General features: G+C 46.3%; 2 protein-coding genes across 3 annotated transcripts; one reads left to right on the top strand and one right to left on the bottom strand.

Annotated features, from left to right (window-relative positions):
* Nucleotides 1–642: 642 nt before the first annotated feature.
* Nucleotides 643–5,962, top strand: TCF23 (transcription factor 23). The gene is made up of 3 exons (XM_003767113.3): nt 643–1,028; nt 1,669–1,911; nt 4,515–5,962. Exons 1-3 carry the CDS (start codon nt 810–812, stop codon nt 4,689–4,691), a joined length of 639 nt encoding a protein of 212 aa, XP_003767161.1. The 5' UTR covers nt 643–809; the 3' UTR covers nt 4,692–5,962.
* A 1,106-nt stretch (nt 5,963–7,068) lies between these two features.
* Nucleotides 7,069–20,129, bottom strand: SLC5A6 (solute carrier family 5 member 6). Of its 2 annotated transcripts, XM_012547437.3 has the most exons (17): nt 19,926–20,129; nt 19,496–19,561; nt 15,396–15,946; nt 15,056–15,121; nt 14,506–14,557; nt 12,956–13,023; nt 12,648–12,802; nt 12,034–12,174; nt 11,715–11,838; nt 10,939–11,027; nt 10,304–10,416; nt 9,778–9,845; nt 9,261–9,347; nt 8,974–9,152; nt 8,663–8,766; nt 8,331–8,446; nt 7,069–7,984 (listed from the first exon to the last, which is right to left on the bottom strand). In XM_012547437.3, exons 3-17 carry the CDS (start codon nt 15,801–15,803, stop codon nt 7,832–7,834), a joined length of 1,923 nt encoding a protein of 640 aa, XP_012402891.1. In that variant the 5' UTR covers nt 15,804–15,946; nt 19,496–19,561; nt 19,926–20,129; the 3' UTR covers nt 7,069–7,831. The 2 variants fall into 2 exon arrangements, with proteins under 2 accessions (XP_012402891.1, XP_031807228.1); XM_031951368.1 differs by lacking the exons at nt 19,496–19,561; nt 19,926–20,129 and adding an exon at nt 16,648–17,387.
* Between the last annotated feature and the right edge of the window lie 42 nt (nt 20,130–20,171).

The following is a 20,171-nucleotide window of genomic DNA, read 5'->3' as shown; positions in this document are numbered from 1 at the left end:
TTCAGCTTAGGAAGTACCTCCTCCATGCAACCTCCCTAGATCCAAGTCATCTGAAACTCTTCTCTGGCCACATTTTCTCTGTACTTTGTCTAGATCTGGATCCCCAAATTGTATTACACTTAATGTGTCCCTTCTCCCTCTCCCCTCTGGCTAAGGAAGTTCCTTGAGGGCAGGAGCAGTTTCCCGGAGCCTTCTAACAAGCCTAGTAAATGCCTGTGGAGTTTGGAAGGGAGGGGAAAGAAACACTCTCACTTGAAGGGAGATAGAACTTCCTCCCGAGCTCAGCAGTATTTGAGACACCATTTCCCAAGAACTAGATGGGATTTTTTGGAGAGGGCTGGGGGGAGGAGTTGGGTCTCAGTAATCTCTACTGAACTCCAGCAGGCAGGACTGGTGTCCCAAAACCGAGCTCCAAGGCCACCACAAGAATCCTCTCAGAGTGGGGCCTGATGAAGGGGAATGGATTTTAGCTTCCACCTACCCTCCAGCCTCCCTCAGCACCCCCTCCCAGTGCCTAGCCACTCCCATGGACATCGGCCTCTTCCCTTCCCCCCCCCCCCCCCCAGCTCACAGTGTCCTCCCCCTGCCCAGGCTGGGGTGCAAGGCAAGCAGGAGGTTCTTGAGGGGGATGGGCTGGGTGGGCGGTTTTCCCAGAGCGAGGAGTGGAGCGGGGCCGAGTTGGCGCCAGCTCCCACAGATAAAGACACTCCTGGCCAGCTGACCATCCAGCTCCGGCCAGCCCCAGCCCAGGGGCCCACACAGGAGCTGCTTCCCTGTGCGGTGGGCAGCACCCATCCCGGCAGGGTGACATGACTCAGAGAGAAGCCAGGACTTCTCCCAGGATGCCTGGCCTGGGCGGCCCCGGCAGCGGCGGACCTGGGCTGGCGCTGGGCACTGACAGGAAGCGGAGCCGCCTGATGAAGGCAAAGCAGGGACTATGGGGAGAGACCAGCTGGGGCAGCCAGAGATGGAGCAGACCGGGCCCCGCCATCCATAATCCCAGGGCCAGGAGCTTGGCCGTTGGCAGGGTAAGGAGAAAGGGCATCCCTAGAGAAGGTCAGCGGAGGTCTGACCCGCCAGGGCCGAGGGAAGATGGGCCTGGGGGGGAAGTTGAGCGAGGAGAGCCTCCAAGTGGAGGCTATGGCAGGAGGTTGGCAGCGAGGCGCCATGTTGGAGGGCTGGAGCTAGACCACGCTAGCGCTGTCCTCCTAGAAAGGGGTCACCGCTGGCACGGCGGGCACCTGCTCTGGCACGGAACACTGGGAAGAGGGTTGGCCGGGGAATCCAGATCCCAGCCTTGCCCCTCGCTGCTGACCCAGGCAAATCATGTCAGCTCTTTGAGGGATTCCATCTTCCCATCTATAAAGTGGAGCTCATAGTACTTGTGTGACCTACCACCCGATGGTAGGAGGGATAAACTTTGTAAAATGCAAGGTAATATAGAGACGTTGGTGATTATTGCTACTGTCATTCACCTTTCTGCAGCCTGGCGCTAAGCCTAACCCCTGAGTTTCAGGGCTTCAGAATGGGGTTCATTATCAATCAGAGGCTGAGAACTAGGTTTTGGGAGGAGGTGCTATGGGCTGGCACAGTGAGAGAAAGGAGCCAAATAGTCCACTTGGTACGCTAAGGTCGCTAACGCTAATTCTGTCTTGGGCCTCTACACAGGGCGAGTCCAGCCCAGAGAATGCAGCCCGGGAACGGAGTAGAGTAAGGACTCTGCGCCAGGCCTTTCTGGCTCTGCAAGCAGCATTACCGGCAGTGCCCCCGGACACCAAGCTCTCGAAACTGGATGTCCTCGTCCTGGCCACGAGCTACATAGCCCACCTCACCCAAGCGCTCGGCCAGGAGCTGCCAGGGGCAGCCTGGCCCCCCTTCTTGCGCGGACTCCGCTACCTGCACCCTCTCAAGGTAACTGCGAGATTCTTCTCCCTGGGATGGGGTGAAGGGGGCCTGAGACAGTGGGCTCTTCTTGGCAAACACTCTGCAGCTGGCAGGTTCAGGGATGGGGGGAAGGGTGAGAAGGGGAGCTGGCTGCAGAGTTGGGGACGTCCAGGGTACGGGGTGGGTTGTGGGGAGGAACCAAGAACAGATTTCAGAAAGAAGAGTGTGCTGTAGTGAAAAGATGCCCATGGGCTGCTCCTCTAGGCTTCAACGCCCTTTTCTCTCAAATGAAGGTCCTGGATTAGACGGCCTCTGTGGTGTCTTGCAGCTCTGAGCCTGACCCTGTCTGAGAGGGATAGCTGGCCGGCTCCCAGTAATTATTTCCTAACACTACTGTACAGCCCTCCTTTGCTGGAAAGCAGGTTTGGGGACCAAGGCGCTTACCCAACACATCTCTGACCACAGCAGCACACTCTCCTCAGAACACAGGTGGTAGAGTATAGGCAAGGGGCAGCTCTTATTCCTGGAAATCAGTATTGGGTGGGGGTCAACTGTGTCAGCCCAGAAACTTTACTGTAGCCTTCTTTATGACACTATTCTAATGATTTTTAAAATTAAATAGTATTATCAAGAAAATAGTTGAGTTTATTAAAAACTTCTTCCACTAAAGCCCTATTCTGAAGCCTTATCATGACAGAGTTGTAACACTGGATTTAGAAAAATAGCTTGATATATCATTTATCATTCTCAAATTCCCTAATAGGGAGCAACCTCTGAGTGGTCCTCCTGGGCTAGAGAAACTTCCTGGACACTGTCTGTTATCTCAAGGCCCTGCCTAACTAAGTTTGGTAAGGCCCATTGCCAGATTAGCTAAAGGGAAAGATTTCTTTCTTTCTTCTTAAAAATAAATAAATAAGTAAATATTATATTGCCCTTTAAGGTTTTCAAAGCACTTTTCATTAATATCCTATCCTCAAAACAACCTTATGAGATAACTATTGTTATTGTCATTTTATAGATAGAAAAACAACCTTCAGAGACTGTGTGAATTGTCCAGGTTTACAAAATTTGTTAAATATAGAAAGCAAGATCTGACAAGTCTTCCTGCCTCTAAGTCTAACTCTATGCCCTAGACCCCCACCACTGTTTTTCACTTATAACCCTAACAATTATCTAAAAACATGAAAGGTGGTGAACTGTTAGTAGATAAATTACCTGGAAGTTCTGCAGTAGGAAAATTTAACTCAAAGCCAAGAATCTGAGTCCAAAGGGGTGAGAATTTTGAATGATAATCCTGACATCACATAGGTAATGTAATTGACTTGATTAGTTAAAGAGGTAGGGAAAGGGATGAGCTATCATCTCACTCTACCTTTCATCCAGCTAAAGAAAAAGGCTTCATATATTAGAAAACGCCAACCTCCTCATTCTCTAGATGAAAAAACTTGGCTTCAGCAAGGGAAATGGTTTCCAAGTGGAAAAGGTGGGGCTCAAACCCAGGGCTTCTAACACTGAAACAAATGTTCTTTCCACTGTAGCAAATGGTTTACAAAATTTTTGGTCTCAGGGCCCGCTTTCTCTTTAAGCTACTTAAGGACTCCAAAGAACTTCTTTATTTGGGTTAGATTTATCTATATTTGCAGTTTGCTTTGGAAGTTAAAAAATTTTTAATTATAAAAAGTTTTGTTCTTGTATACCACCTTGAAAGGGTCTTGGTCCTGGGGCTACATTTTGAAAATGGCTGTGGAGATGATGACTATTTGGCTCCAGAACCATTGCCCTAAAATTGACAAGAAGAGAATTTAATCGAACTCAGGAAAAACTGCCTAATAATTAGAGCCATCCAACTGCAGGCTAGATTAACTCCAGAATGGATAAGTGGATCCTCACCAGAAAGCCTTCAAGAATAGTTGGTAAAAACATTAGTGAGGATTCTTTTAGGAGTGAGTTAGACTTGATGGTCACGGAGATCCCTCCTAACCCTTAAATTCTATGAATCTCTGACGAGCTATGTCAAAGGGATAGAGGTTCAGGCTTCTCCTTACTCAGGGACCCCATGAGAAAGAGTTGGGATGGAGCAGTACAGGGAATGGACAACAGGAGCCAAATTGACCAAGTCCTTTCATTGGCCAATTGCATTTAAGAAGAATTCTGGTACTCATTTAATGACCTCAAGGTGGTTGTAGGCTCCTTATGGCCTCCAACTAAAAGTTGACACTTTTGCCAGGCCCAAGCAAGCACTGCCTTCAGAGTGGGTGGAGTTTCATTCACCTGCTTTTGGAATTTCAGGTTGAATCTCTTATCAGTTTTAATTTGACCTTTCAACCAGCCCTTAATCAATTGGGTGCCAGGTACTAGGGAAACAAAAGACAACTGAATCAGTCAGTCCCAGTCCTCCTGAGCTTGCTTTTCCTGGGTGGAGTGGGAGAACATCACATTGATATAGATGTAAATACAAACTAAATGCAAAGTAACTTCATGGGGTGCATGAAATTTAATGAGGTAGAGATGTTAAAGGAAGGCTGGATTTGAGTTCTAAGAGTTCAAGATCTGCAAGATGATTTGAGGTTTCTGTTACATGTATTGTTAACATGTTAACATTACTTATTTCCTATCCTCATGTCTTGCAGAAATGGCCAATGAGATCTCGCCTCTATGCTGGAGCCTTGGGGCCATCTGGCCTTGACCATTCTACTACCAGTGCTCCTGGCCAGAGAATGTGGGAATCAACAATCAGCCCCCAAGTCCCTGGAGAGGTGGAATTCATTCCTCCCAAGCCAGTCTCACCAACTTGCATCGGCAAATAATTTCATTTGTTTTCCCTGTGCTTGGCCCCTTGTGAAAGGGCCAACTCCCTCAATCTGGCCTTACTTATCCCTTCTATGACTTTCTAGCCTATCGGGCCCATTTCAGGGTCTGCTTTCAGAATTCCCCAGTACACATACATTCCTTATGAAGTTGGGGCTTAGGGAGTAGGCAGAGAGGGGGATTTTTTGGCTTAAGGGGCAACAGGGCAGTTGAAGGCAGAAGTACTGGGATAAATATAGCTTCAAAGGGACTCGGTTCCCACTGTTGGGATTGACAGCTTTGGATGCTTGTTATCATGTTGGAGTGATGGAATCTTCAAAACCATTTCTCCCTCTTGTCTTTTTTGTGAAGATCTTAATTAATTCTCTGTGCAACCTGAGAATAGCCAAGGGCAAGGATGGAGAGGACTTGGATGGCAGGTGTAGCAAGACATTCAACTCCAATGAGAATTGAGGAAAGGAGGCTGTTCAATGTGATCTTAGCCAAGTTCGAAATTGTAATAAGAACTAAGCACCAATTTTGACCCAAGGACCAAAGAAGCATCACTGGGAATGATGGAAGAGTGTACTACAGGTGGTTCTAATGTAAACCAAACTGAAGGTGACCAGATAGATAGCCCTCATTAGCAGGACTTCTTACTCTTCCAGATATGGGCCCTGAATGCCTGTTTTTGTCCTTTACTGGACTCTGCCACTTTCCTTCTCCATTCCTTTTCCTTCCTCTGCAAATCAAATTTACATGTAAACAAATCCTCAGCTCTTACATTTCCAATTTCCCAGCTGTGTTGTCTATCTACTTCAGTATTACCAGATCCTAAATCCAAAACCAGAAGGGTCCTCAGGGACTATCTAGTCTAAAACATTTTTAAGAGTTGAGGAAATTAAGCTCCAGGGAGGTTGTGACTGCCTAAAGTCATATGCATCTGAGGTAGGATTTGAATCCTACAAATCTGTGTCCAGTGGTTCTAGAACCAGTGCACTTGCCACCCACATCAGGCCTCTCCCTAACAGGACAAATGTTACTCTACAGGTTCATTCTGACCTGCACTGGGGGTCACTACAACCAAGAAGTTCTCTGCCCCTAAAGTAACTTGGAAGGAAGCCCAAAGCTCATTTGGAGGTAGTATCATTGTCGAGATCAGCCCTCAGCCCAAAACCTTCTAAGGGTCTGATTGGGGCATAGGGATGGGAAGAGAGATTTTAGTCTCCTCAAAACTGGTCCTTACATAGAAGCTGTTATAGAGGCATGGGAACATTAAGGAACATTTATTTCAATACTTAAGACCAAAAAGGCCATAGACCTGGATTCTAAGATGAAGGTACAAATTTAGGGGTCAGGGGCACAGAGAAGAATGAGGCTGGAGGAGAAAGATCAGATTATTGAGGTGGGGTAGAAGAAGAAACGGGGAGAGTTTGAGCTCTGGGGCTGCCCAGGATGTGGAGGAGCAGTTGAGACATGGCTGGAAGCCATGAGAAGGAGGCCTCAGCCAAGGCTAAACTCATAAATCTGCTTAGGACCAGGCTATGGGGAGCTTGGATGGAGTTGCTTCTCAGGCAGCTGCACTGGGGGGGTGGGAGGGAATTGGGGGCTGTAGAGTGTCCAGGTGTGGGAGGAGGCTGTGAGCACAGTGTTCCTCACTCCAAGACCATAAAAGTCCAACTCAAATATTCTATTTTTAAAAGTTGAATAGCTACGTCTTCTTCATTAGGCCAAGATGGCCTGGGCTGGGGAGAATGGAGGGGGTTGGATTTTGAAGGGAGAGAAAGTTTGGCAATGCACACTCCAGGGATGAAGGACAGGGGAGCAATCTTTCCAGGGAATAACAGAAGGATTAGAATTAGCTAGCTTAGTTTGGGGTGGGGAAGTCTCTTCAACTGCCTATTTTTTCCTTAACCTTCTCAGTAAATATATCAATCTGCTTCAAATCTCAAGAGAGTCACAGACTCCTTACTTCAGGACATTACACACTATATGAACTCTTTTCCCTCAAGGGAAGGCAGAGATGGTAGATGTGCCAGATCAGAGGAAGGATAGTGGGGGGAGAACCCTGATCTTGCCCCTACCTAGGATCTGATTGTCACATTCTCCTCTGGGACTAAAGGAAATGACCCTTTTAAATCTCATCACAGGGATCAAAGAGCACCTCCCCAAGTGCAGCCCTGGCTCCTAGGAGCTTCTGCTTCTCAGCAAGGAAGCCCTGAGCCATGGCTGACCAAGACGAAGAAAAGGGACTGAAAAGGAAGGCAACCGAAAGGACAGGGGATAAAGAGGACTTGGGAAATGAGTTTCCCAGTGGTGGCTTTTATAGTATTTATACCATAAAAAGAAGTGCCTTCAGAGTGGGCCCAAGACAGCTGCAATAAAGAGGCGGCGAGATGAGTCCAGGTAAAAGAACTGTATTCCCCATATGTGAGGAAGCCTCAACAAGAGGCAGAATGACATTCTGGGGGATGGCACAGAGCGATAGACCAATCAGGACCACTGATGGGAGACCAGGATCAGTTAGAGGGTGGATGAGAGCCAGCTAGTAAGTGCTTTTTGCTTGGGCCTCTGCTCAGGCCCTATTCTACCTCATTTCTGTAGAGTATGCTAGAAGCTTCACCTACCAGTCTAACAGGGCATATGAAACCCTTTAGTTCTGATTAGCAACAGTAGCAAAACAGACATGTTTTCCACCAGAGGAAGATCCTGGGGACCGGACCGTTTTTCTTTTGGACCTCTGTCTGGAGAACTTTGTGTCTTTTGGGGGCTGTTGGGGCTAGGTCATTGGCAACTTGTCCTCCAGGTCTTGGATTGGTGTATGAAGTTGCAGTTGCGGGGAATGGAAGGTTGAAGTTAAACCCGTCTCCCATGAGATCCCTTTTAATCTCCCTGGAGACAATACATTGGTTCCTCTTCTGCATAGACTCCTTTCTGCTTAGGAGCATGAGAAAGTCCAACAATAATCATAAATAACAAGACGGTGAGTGACAGAAAATTTTATCGCGAGGTTCTTTGGTGCACACTAGATCACCAGGCTCAGATTTCCCTGCTGGAGCAGACAGTGGCTCACTCTTGGTTTATTGGGAAAGAGGGTTGATGCATTTGCCTTGTGGGTGGATGGAGAAACAAAGACAGCAGATCCTGTTCTGTTCCCAGGTCACAGTGATGTCTCCTGTAGTATGAAGGAATGACCATGGTCTCCCTGGATGTGGCCTTGCTCAGGGGCTGCCACCACTTCCTCTTCCCCCCTGCCAGTCAGCATTCCATTGCTCAGCTTCTCTGGTATCTTTTCTGTCTTATAGGAGAAATCCTGGAGACAAAACAGGTGGTAAGGTTGGGAGGCTAGAATTGGAGAGACAGGAGTCCTGGGGAAGGATTCTAGACCCCACTTTATACAGCTGGGAAAATGTAAGAGATGATTCTTTCCTCTACCCTGTGAGGACCAAGGCATATGATATAGGTCAAGTCAAGAATCTCCCATGAAATCTTTAGAAAAACTTCACAATTCTCAGAAAAAAAAAAAAAAGAAAAGAAAAATGGGGAAAAAAAACAGGCAAGGTAAGGGAATGGATGTGATAAGAAGGTGCTGGAGAAGACATGGGGGAGGGTACATAAAGAACAAAAGTGAAAGGGTATTTAAATACTACATGTATTACCTCACTATATTCTTGGCAGGGCAGTCGGTCCCGACAGGAGATGGGCAGGAGGGCCAACAGTCGTGGTAACACTGGATAAATCGTCCGAGGGTTTGGGGGCTGGCCCTTTGTTCCACCTAAAGGCCAAAGGTCCTGATTAGTCTCTCCTAGGCCCTCAGCTCTTCCCAGTCCTAAAGCAATCATTTCTTCATCAATGCTCTTCTATCCTCACACATTTTAAATAAAAATCCTGGCACAGAGAATTGCCTCTTCCCAAAAGCTCCTCCAATCCCCACTTCCTATAGGGTCCCCCATGATCGTTTCCACCTGCCCCCAGCTCAGTTTCTCCTTACCAGTGAGGAGACTGATAAGTAGTCCGATGATAATGACGGTGGTGGAACTGTGCGCGCTATACCATAAATAAGAGAGGCTGTAGAACCGCTGCAGTCCGGTGGGCCTGGGAGAAGCAGAAGGAAAGAGAGCAGCAGTGACCTTGAGGCACCACAACACCCTGAGCCCTCCTCTTGCTGTTCTACATCTGATCTCTTGAAAGCACATTCCCAAGCCTCGAATGGTCCCCGGGAATAGCCCGCTCTCCTCCCCCTGCCCCCTCCTGGGGAACAGCCCCCTCCTCCTTTCACCCCCAGACCCAGCCGTCACTCACTTGGACCCTGCTGAGGGCATCAGTGTGGTCATGGAGACCACCGTCGTGTTTCCAAATGAGGGGAAGACAGTGCCATTGAGTGGAGAGGACACCATCCTCGAGGTCATGTTGCTCACCATACTTCCGATGCCAATCCAGAAGGCCATGATGAGTCCAGCCAGCAGGCCCACCACGGCACCCTGTACCACATACTGCTGCTGAGAATTCAGGGGCTCCCCCTATTCTTCCCAAACACATACGGCCCTCCCTGGGGCTACCTCTGCAATGGGCCGACAGGGAACACTTACAGTTGAGTTGGCACAAGGGAAGAAAATGCCAAGACAGAAGAGTCCAAGCAGAGGCCCCCCAACCATCCCAAAGATGCTGATTGCTGCCTGGAATGGGTTAAACAAGAAACAAAGCAACATACTTAGTAGCCTCATATATATCTGGGAACAACTACTTCCTATTCATTCCTAATTCCCAGGACTTGGAGAGTTCTTCCCATCAATCACTCCATATAGAGGAGAATAAGGAGGGGGGATGAGGAATTTCTTTTGGATTCCTTTCTGTGGGGGTAAGCTTTCTACAATTTCTACTCAACCCACTCAATTTACAAATAAAAAATTAAGCTTAAACATTGGAGCTGCCAAAAGAGTTATGCTTCATCAGTGTAATTCACAGGTGAGCACAGTGGATGATTAAGCATGGACATGGAAGGTCATTTCTAACTAGGGGAAGCCAACTCCTACCTTGACCTCATGTCCCACCCTCCCCAACGTCCCTAAGGAAACCATACCTGCTCTTTCCCACTGTATTCCTCACCTGCAACACAGGCCCCATTAAGGAGGAAACATAGGCCATTCCCAGACATACCAGGCCATAGACTACAGCTAGAGAAGGAGAAAGGAAGAAGACAAAGACATGCATCCTGATATAGAAGGAGGAAGAAACAGAACTAAACTCCTTTCTGCCTCCTTTTCAGGTTCTCCCAGATTCTCCCACCAAGGGGCCTCTTTCTTTACTCTCCCAGGGGAGCCTGGGGCTTCTCCTGCTCGGACACAAGAGGGGTTTTATATTCTAAATACTGAATCAACTATGCACTTAATTCTCTAAGAAGTCACCTCAGTTTGGGCTAGGAGCAAGTGTTTACTAAGTCAAATCACGATGGAAATGATGAGTTTGAAAGTGACAAAAAAGTATAGAAGAGTCAATTCAATTGAATCCAACAAGCCCTTATTAATCATTTACTATGTGTCAGAGGCTATGGATATAAAGACAGAACACCTCAGCCTTGTCTTCTTATTGTTAAGCAAGCTACCAGAGTGAGGGTATGGGAATAAGGGCTTACCCAGGACCTTAGAAATCAAAGTGGCACGATTCTCTGAGATTTCTGGGAAGTGAGGCCGGATCAGATCTTCTATGGTGACTGTCGCAAGTGAATTAAAAGCTGAGGAGATAGTGCTGAAAAGCAAGATGAAGATGGAGATTTGCTCTGCCTCCAGGGCAGAGCTGGGAGGTTTTTGCACTAAGTAGCTCAACTGGTTGTAGTACATGGGGTATGGACAAAGTTGTGAAAATATTACAGGAGAGCTGTCATCCTAGTCAATAGTCTGAATGGCCTTCTGCTAGTAGATCAAGGAAATTCTAAGCAGAACCAGTCTTCTTTCTGGTGGCAGGGTTCAAGGATAAATTCTATTAAACGGCCTTAATTTCAGAGAATGACTTAGTGTCATCCATGAAAAAGCTATCTATGGAAAAAGAGGGAAGACATTCTGGAAGGTAGCTTTCCTATTTGGTCTGCACAGACAACAGAGTCCATTGCCAAACTTGAAGGATGCAAATAAAGCCAGGAAACAAAGTGCTCCACCTTCTGCGATTCCCTCTCAGGGCAAGCAGGACTATGCTCTCCAACTTGCACGACCTCAGAAGTAGGGCCAAGAAATAGCAGTTAGCTCTGTAAGGAGTTACCTGAGAAAACCTTACCTGAGAGAACCACTGAAGAGACAAGCAACAAAGAGCCCAGGTAAGCCAGGCAGTTCCCCCAGGATATCCATCACAAAGTACAGAACCAGCTGTGGACAAAGCAGTGCATTCAATGGTCTAAGAGCTGTGGTGATGGGTCAAACACAGGACCTGCCCAACCTTCTGTGGGATATTACAAAGATACCTCAAAGCTTTCAATACAGCCAGGTCATCCCAAACCTGGAATGCAGCAGGAGTTGGGAAAAACTGAATATGTATGTCTATGTGTATGGCAGTGGGAGGTGTAAGATATGAGAATGTTGCCTGTATGAATGTTTCATCGTACTGGGCCTTAATAGCATGATTAGTAGGAGGAAAGAATTCTGGATTTAGAGTTAAAGGGCCTGGTGTTAAGCTCCCAACTCCATCTGATAGAGGCTGAGAGAGACACTAAAATGATTAAGATAGGGTGCCTGCTTTCACAGGGGCTAGGGAGGGAAGTGGCAGAGTGGCTGGCACATAGCAAGCTCTCAATATCCACACAGAAGTGGAACAATGGAAAAGGTCTTGGATTTGGAATCGAAAGATCTGTATTTGAATCCCAGGTTCTGCCACTTCCTAGCTATGTAACTTAGGGCAAGCTACTTAATCTCCTAATTTCCTTATCTGTGCCAAGGATAAATAGGCAGATGAAAATGTCCCTACTCACAAGGAGCTTACATTCTACTGCCAAGAAAAGTGCTTTGTGCTCTGTTATTCTTATGGCAGAGCAGGACGATGTCCTATAGGAGGCTCACCTGGTCAGAGGAGACTTGAGCTTCTGCCCAGGGGTGGTCGTGGTAATAGACAAACATAACAAGACCAATGAGGCAGCCAATGCAGAGTGTTATCTGCTGGCAGGGGAATACAGCATAGCAGGAACTACAAGAGAAAACGGGTAGTGGGAGTGGGCACATACATCACAGAGTGCCAGGATACAACCACCCAAGTCTCCAGAAGAGTTGCAGAAAAGGGATCCCATGGTTCTGGGGTGTGGCTGTCATTCCAGGGACAACCATTCCAACAGACTCCCCAAGAATCCCTCCCCTCTTATCTCTCCCTTTTCCTTCAACTCACAGAATGGCAGCCTTCTCAGTGCGAGAGCTGAGGTAGCGCTGAACCTGGGCCTGATTTACTCCATATAAGGAGAGCATCATAAAGACTCCCCCAAAAGCCAGAGTCCAGAAGGTGTGCCGCACAAATGGGTCTGGATTCAAGCTGAAACAGAAAACAATCACCTTATGATGGGTCCCTGGATAGACTCCCTGCACTCCTTTGAGAAGGCACAAAGACTGGGGCGAGTCTAGGTGAATGGAGATTGAGGGAGGACACCCAAAGTCTAAACCACTACACAAGTGCTAGATGCACTGAGGGGAAAATCCAGAAGGGTTGCAGAAAGTGAATGTTCCAACTAAGTAAAATAAGCTCTTTTGTTTCTCCCCTACAAGTCCTGTATATATGTGCTAGAGATGGCCCTCTGCCCATACCACACTGACTTCTCAGGTAAAATCTTGGCTCCCCAGACACTTAAAATGCCCCAAGGACCTGATGTTTCCCTTGCTTTCTTCAATTATCAGGTTCCTTCTTGTCTCAGAATTCCACCTAGTGCTTAGAGCAGCTGCCTTGTGGATAGATCTCAGGTCACAAGTTCCCACATGCTACAGCTACCTTGGGAGTAGGGGAATACTCACTCGATCCCAGAGATATGGCCATGCTGTGAAGCCACGTCCCAAACACGCCCAATGCCGCCCACCTTGGCAGCCCCCACGATGACCACAGCTAGTTGTCCCAGGAACATGACAGCTGTCTGGAACACATCTGTCCAAATGACTGCCTTCAGCCCCCCCTGCAGAACAAAAGAAGACAGCTCTTCTTCCAAACATCTGGAACCCAGACACCACCCTGGTGTCACAGTGTTGGGATCCTTTAAGGATCACAGGTACTTTTGCTCCCCATTCCATCCCATCCTATCCCATTTCTCAAGGCACAGAGCACTTACGAGACTTGTATAGATAGTACAGACAATGCCTAGAGCCAGCACTGAGCCCCACAGATCCAAGCCTGTCACTGTAAGCAAAAAACCAAAAAAAAAAAAAAAAAAAAAAAAAAAAAAAATTCACTAGGGGAAGGTTCCTAAATACAACTGATTTTTATAAAACCACCACAACCACAATCATATATACACACAATCTATGCATATAAATATTTTTGTCTTCAAATAACTTTCACTTCTGAAATATATTCCTCCTGCCCTGCTCTTGTAATAGAGTAAGAAAAAAGCAGCTCATTATAACTCGTCTGACAATATGTGTCATATGCTAGACCCATAGTTCTCCCTCCCACCTCTACCAAGAAAAGAGGATATGTATGTTCTTAATTAATTCTTCTCTAGAGCCAAGGTTGGTTGTCATATCTGATGTGTTTAGTTTTTAGTTTTTTCCTCAGACACAATTTAATTCAATTTAAAAAGTTTTCAAATGCAGGCTGAGAGCACTCTGGTAAAGACAGATGCCTTGATACATGTCACTCTAAAGTCAAAGTGAATCATTCTTTAATTTTAAAGTACTTGAATAACTGTGCATACCCTTTGATCCAGCAGTGTTTCTACTGGGCTTATACCCCAAGGAGATACTAAAGAAGGGAAAGGGACCAGTATATGCCAAAATGTTTGTGGCAGCCCTGTTTGTAGTGGCTAGAAGCTGGAAACTGAGTGGATGCCCATCAATTGGAGAATGGTTGGGTAAATTGTGGTATATGAATGTTATGGAATATTATTGTTCTGTAAGAAATGACCAGCAGGATGAATACAGAGAAGTTTGGAGAGAATTACATGAACTGATGCTAAGTGAAATGAGCAGAACCAAGAGATCATTATATACGTCAACAACGATACTGTATGAAGATGTAATCTAATGGAAGTGGATCTCTTTGACAAAAAGACCTAATTCAGTTTCAATTGATCAATGATGGACAGAAACAGCTACACCCAAAGAAAAAAACACTGGGAAATGAATGTAAACTGCTTGCATTTTTGTTTTTCTTCCCGGGTTATTTTTACCTTCTGAATCCAATTCTCCCTGTGAAACAAGAAAACTGTTTGGATCTGCACACATACATTGTATCTAGGATATATTAGGACATATTCAACATATATAGGACTGCTTGCCATCTAGGGGAGGGGGTGGAGGGTGGGAGGGAAAAATCGGAACAGAAGTGAGTGCAAGGGATAATGTTGTAAAAAAATTACTTTGGCATGGATTCTGTCAATAAAAAGTTACTATAAAAAAAAAAAAAAAAAGAACCCCCCCCCCCCAAAAAAATACAAAAATAAAGTACTTGAATAATAACACTGAGAGCTGTTGGTAATCAATTTAGACTGAGTAGTGATTGATTAACAAATTTCTAGTTACCTAAATTACCTTTTCCCTCACACAAACTAGTCCAAAGTGACAAGCCTCCCCTTTCTACATTGATTCTTATTTGGAAAGCTCTTTCCTCCTCATTTCTTGGGCATTCTGCCAGCCCCATACAGGGGCCATGACTTTTTACCTGCATTGAGTGCCAAGGCTGGGGCATACAGAACAACACCCATGTAGATCACCTATTGACGAAGGAAGGAGGAAAGAGGAAAAGAGAAAAAGAGAGTCAGGGACTGAATAAGAAAGAGTGAGAAGGGGAGAAAGAACTATATTTCAGCTCCAATATCCCACATTGCTCCTTTGTACCCATGTACCCTTCTCTATGTCTTCTTTTAGTCCTTGGCTTGTCTCCATAGTTCCAGCCCAGGGCTTGAGAATATTTCAGAGTTTAGGGCAACAGGGATATCTCTTTATCTATCTATCTATGTGGGTGTGTATGCCCACATTCTTTGTGCCAGTGGAGGCAAATGAGGGAAGGATTATGTTATCCCTCTGCCCCATTCATTCCCTATCTTCTTTTTTTTAAAAAAATCACTAATATTACTCCAACAACTTCACAAGAATAGGGTCCTTCCTTGTAATAAAATACAGTTAAATAAAACAAATGAATACATGGGTCAGATCTGAAAAACGTATTCCCCATTCCACACCTAACTTCCCATTATCCTTTTCCTACTTACCATCTGAAAGATGAAGGTTATGGTTCCACACAGTCGCACAACCTTAGTGAATCGAAGCTCCAGGTACTAGATAGAATGTCAGGGCGGAGAGAATCATGTCAAAGCTTAGATTTCCCCACCTTCTCCTTCATCCCACATTTCTGATCTCATGTTGTTTACAGAGGCACAGAGGGCAAGGAGTAGCAGGGAAAAATCTTACTTAGTTCCACCACAGACCAGATTTTAGGAATTCTGCCCCATCCTCCCATCATTTTCACAGTCTGCTCTTACAGGATAGAAAAAAATGAGAGCCTGAAACCCCTTCCTCCCCATCCCTGTATCATCTTCCCTTTCCACCCACCTCATAAGCACTGGAGATATTCAGTCGGTAGAAGATGGGTATGAAGATATGGGCAGGCACCAGCAGACCTAGTAAGTAGGAGCAGCCTAGGAACCAATACTCAGTGCCAGAACGGTAGATCTCCCCAGGTACTCCTAGGATGGCCACAGCTGACTGAAAGGTGGCAAGCAGAGAGAGCGCCACAGGTAGCGAGCCCATGCTACGGTTAGCCAACAGGAACTGGCGGACAGTGTTCTGGCCCCTGCCTCGCCGGGCATAGAACAGCCCAATGGCAAGCGATGACACCAGCAAGAGTACACAGACTCCATAGTCCACAACGGTGAAGTGGGACAGGGCCGTTGGAGGGGTCGTTGTCGGAAGGGCTGTGGTGGAAGGACTTACCCCCGCATAGAACTCTCTGATGCCCATGCCCTGTACCTAGGTATCCCTCACAGATTCTGCAATGCTTTCCAGCCGGGCAAAGGCAAAAGATGGATTGCAACTACAACCTGGTGCCCAATCACTCTCCTCACAGTTCTCCTCCTCTGCCGGGGGGCATGGTAGAAGCCAAGCTGTCAAGGGAATCAGGGAATCCTGTCAAGGGAACTCATGCCAAGTCAGGCCAGTCCTCCTCCTCTCACTCCCAGTCCCCTTGGTGCTTCCCATGCCCGAAGCCTTGGACTACAGAAAGACTTGAAAGCAGACAGATGTTATATACGTATGTCTCTGTAGTACAGGCTAGAGGATGATGGAGCAGGGCAGAAAGCCAGCACAAAGGTAGGAGAGGAGACATCAGGACTGGCGAGGAGCTACGGATCTGCTCAAATGCAAAGCCCTTGGAGGGTCGCCACTCCAACAACTAGACAAAAGTCAACACAGCACAGGACCAAGAATTACAGTTCACCCCGTCAGTGGAGCCCGTCTGGCGCCAGACCCCAGCAGGGAATGGGAATGTGAGATTAACCATTTCATTGTTTCAATCAGTACTTCTGGTCACAAGCTCCCAACCTCTCAATGTCCTCCTCGGCCCCTTTGATATCTCTTTTCAGTATCCTCCTGAAGTAACTCCGTGTCCTTGCGATTCTCTGTTACAAGCGCTACTCTTAACATCCCCAGTTACAATATGGCCCCCCCTTCCTCCAAACCTCAGAACTACTCCCTTAGCAGAAACATAGAAGAGTACTGGTGAAGCTGAGGGGCTCAGACCTGGAGAAGGAAGGAAGATCAAGGGAAGGCAGACATGACAGTGACTTTCCTAGGGGCAGACACACACCTGGAGATGAGATCCTGCTCCAGAAGTTCAGCTTGGCTGGTCAAGTGGCAAGAGCTGTCAAGCTTCCTCTGATTAGAGTTCTGACAAGGGACTAAGGATCTGATCTTTTAAGTTGGCTGAGGTGGGGCCAAGGATGGGGGCGTGAACAAATTCCTCCGACTAAAGAGTAAAGTTCCATTCCAGCCTTTCACAGAATTAATCGTTAAAGCCTGAGTTCCCCTGACAGCTGGGGAGCAGTGACCCCTATGGCCACAAAGTCAAACCAAGCCCAGAGGCCTAGGTGAATGGCAGAGGAACACCAGGGTACAGGAATATTCCCAGACAGCTGAGGTTTCCTGTGGGACACCACTTGACACTAAGCTAAAGGAGGTAAGAGAACAGGCAGAAGGAAAAGGCACTTCTTTAATCTCACAGATTACACCAGACCTCTGTTGGCATCAGGAAATTAATGTTTGCTCCAGGAGAAAATATAACAAAACCGATGACTGCAAATGCTATAGGTTCTGCATGCAGAACAGGGGGAAATATGAGAGAGCCGAGATCAGTACAAGAGAGAAAGAAACAAGGAAAGCACTAGAACTTTGTGGGTGCTGAGAAGTGCTCTTGCTGATACTCTGATCTTCTAACCTTTACTGCAAGAATCAGGGAAGGGGCAGTCAAGTAACCCTAGAAACAGAGTTTAGCTTTCATGTAATCTAGAGACTGATTAACATACTTTACTTTGTATTTTCCTCTCTCTCTCCTGGGGATTCCCCCACCCCACCCCCGGCCTCCTCCCAGCCTAATCCTCCCTTTTCAGACTTCTTCTCCTTAAGGAAACAGTCTGGCCTTCCTCCCACAAGTGTCTCTGCCCATGTAGGCAGAGTATGACTAGACTGTGAGTTCACAAAGTTCAACCCTGCCTTAAGAATCTCCTACAACAAGATGGAAGGAGACTGGGGTCTGGTAGATCAGAGGAATCACATACTCTGCATAATCATAAACCCTATCCTTCCCATAAACCACTTCCCAATGGTTTCTGATTGGAACTCTTCCATTTGAGACAAAAATAATCTTGTTATTATTGCAACATTCTGTGTTTCGAAATTATGGTGGAGATGAAGGTGATCACAACTGTGGCAAAAATAATAAAAGATGGCTGACAGTTGAATATCCTAAGAATCAGATGAAATGGAATCTAGTTCCAGTATTACCATTAAATGATTAACTTTGATCAAAATTACGTCATCTCAAAGTTTCCTTATATAAAATGAGGGAGGTCTAATATTATGTGCTTCTGGATAGACAAATCCTCATGGATGCCCTTCCCAAATATGTATCTGGCTTTAAAAAGCTAGGAAACAAAAATGGAGAATCTTAATAGGTAGGGCCAGTTTCACAAGTAGGGAGACGACACAAAAGGATAGGATGTCCTGCTCTGAAATATTTCCTCCGATGCTTATCACAGTGTGTCTGATATTCCTTTGAGGTTAAAAATAAAGAAAAGGACTTTTAGTTTTTAAGAATCCTCTTTTAAAAGCTGAATAGCAAAAAATAAAAAAAATAAAAAATGCAGATATCACCAATGTCTTAGAAATGAGCTATTAAAAGCTAGCTGAGGCCTTGTTTCACCAAATACAGGATAAGCGCCCTTGGCAAGCAGATAACTAAGGTACAGATTTCTAATCTCATATCTCCAACTGCCTCATGGTTATCTCAAACTGAAAGTCCCACAAACATTTTAAACTCAACCTATTCAATTCTAAATTCATCAGCTTTCTCTTTAAGCCTCACCTTCTTCTTAACTGCCTAATTCCTGGATCCCTTCAAGTGTCGGCTAAATCCCACTTACTGCAAAAAAGTTTTTTCTAACTACCACTTTCTGTCTTAATGGAAATGCCCCTTCTCTGGGATCAAATTCATTCCATGTATAGCTTATTGTACATAATTGTTTCATGTCGTCTCCCCTCCATTAACTGTGAGCTCCTTGAGAAGAAGGAATGTCTTTTTTTTGCTTTCCTTTTCATCCTTGGTTGGTACAGAGCTCGACATACAGTATGTGCTTAATAAATAAATGCTTGAAGTGTGAATGTTGAAAACTATTTATGCATGTATTTTGAAAAATAAAAAGCTATTATTAAAAAGATTAGCTTCACTAACTGAAATAAATGCTTGTTGAATTTGTCATTGTGTCTGATATTCCTTAGAGATTAAAAAGGGATTTCATTTTTTTTTTTTTAATTATAGCTTTTTAGTTACAAGACATATGCGTGGGTAATTTTTCAGCATTGACAATTGCAAAACCTTTAGTTCCAACTTTTCCCCTCCTTCCTCCCACCCCTTTCCCCAGATGGCAGGTTGAGCAATACATGTTAAATATGTTAAAGTACAAGTTAAACACAATATATGTATCCATGAAGGATTTAATTTTTAAGAATTCTCCTTCAAAATACAAATATTAAAAAATAAAAAAATAAATAAAATGCAGATACCTCCAACGTCTTAAAAATAAACTATTGTAAGCTAGCTGAGGCCTTGTTCCATCAGATACACGCAGGATAAGTGCTCAAAAGGTACTCAAACAAATCTTAAACACAAATCTGCCAAAAGTCCTACTGCCTTCCTGCTGAAGAAGAAACTTCAAAAACGCTCTGAAAGGGCAGTGTCTTCACCCTCCTCTCCTTCTGTGCCCATCTCCCTCGCAGAAGCCCTTCTTTATCCTCTTTTACAGGATGCGAAACGGACAGACCCCTTGGGGAACACTAACCCCATTTCCTCATCTTGGGGATTAGCAGGTCACAAAAGCAGCAAAGCTGGAAACAGAGCCCAGGCCGCCGCATGGACTGGCACGGCGCCCCCAATGCCTTACCTCCTCTCTTAGACGAGCGCTAAGAAGTCCCCGGCATCTCTTTCCAGCTCTTCATCATTTGCTTTTCTGCGATTAAAGAAAGGGCAGATCTGGAGCTCCCACGGTCTCTCCCCTTCCCTTCATTTCTCTCTTCCCCAAATGCTCCCCCGCCCCCACGCGGCTCCTCTTCTCTCCCTGCCTTAGCCTAGCCCGGTCCCCGTCCCTGCCCGCAGTCGCTTTCCTTTCTTCCCTGTTTCACCCGGTGTCTCCAGATGGAGAATTCCCGTCTCCAGGCAGAACAGTCTCCGCCACAAAGGGCCCTGACCCCGGCTCTGCAAAGGGAACCCTTCCCAAAATACAAAAATAAAAGGAAAAAGGCTCTTCCCTTCCCGATCCAAGGCGGGATGCTCAGTATCCTTCTTCCTCCCCTTCCTCCCTCCTCGCCGCTCACCTCTGCCCGGCAGGCGCTGCCCTTCCTTGCCTCCAAGTCATAATGCTCGCCAGCTCCGAGATGAGCAGATAGCGCTAGCTCTTCGGGCCCGCCCCATCCCGCGCCAGCCCGACCCCCAGCAGCAGCGGCCCCCGGCGTGGCGCCGACGCCTCCGGCACACGTGGGTTTCTCGGAAGGAGCTACTCGGGGCCGGGAGCGCGCGGCCTGATGACACCCCTGCCGTGCCTCCGCGGCCTCGTCTCCTGA

Source organism: Sarcophilus harrisii, chromosome 2 (genome assembly GCF_902635505.1).
Source record: "Sarcophilus harrisii chromosome 2, mSarHar1.11, whole genome shotgun sequence".
Classification (NCBI taxonomy): Eukaryota; Metazoa; Chordata; class Mammalia; order Dasyuromorphia; family Dasyuridae; genus Sarcophilus; species Sarcophilus harrisii.
The sequence above is the reverse complement of the archived record's forward strand: the minus strand, read 5'-3'. Positions and strand labels throughout refer to the sequence as shown.

What these genes read in the sequence shown, in the direction of transcription:
- SLC5A6 (XM_012547437.3), bottom strand. Translation starts at nt 15,803, where the DNA reads ATGGGCATCAGAGAGTTCTATGCGGGGGTAAGTCCTTCCACCACAGCC. An exon ending in TAATGGGGCCTGTGTTGCAG is followed by an intron (nt 9,348 to 9,777) that starts GTGAGGAATACA and finishes AACCCATTCCAG; the next exon opens with GCAGCAATCAGCATCTTTGG. An exon ending in TCCCTTGTGCCAACTCAACT is followed by an intron (nt 9,153 to 9,260) that starts GTAAGTGTTCCC and finishes TATGTGGTACAG; the next exon opens with GGTGCCGTGGTGGGCCTGCT.
- TCF23 (XM_003767113.3), top strand. Translation starts at nt 810, where the DNA reads ATGACTCAGAGAGAAGCCAGGACTTCTCCCAGGATGCCTGGCCTGGGC. An exon ending in GGAGCTTGGCCGTTGGCAGG is followed by an intron (nt 1,029 to 1,668) that starts GTAAGGAGAAAG and finishes GCCTCTACACAG; the next exon opens with GGCGAGTCCAGCCCAGAGAA. An exon ending in GCTACCTGCACCCTCTCAAG is followed by an intron (nt 1,912 to 4,514) that starts GTAACTGCGAGA and finishes CATGTCTTGCAG; the next exon opens with AAATGGCCAATGAGATCTCG.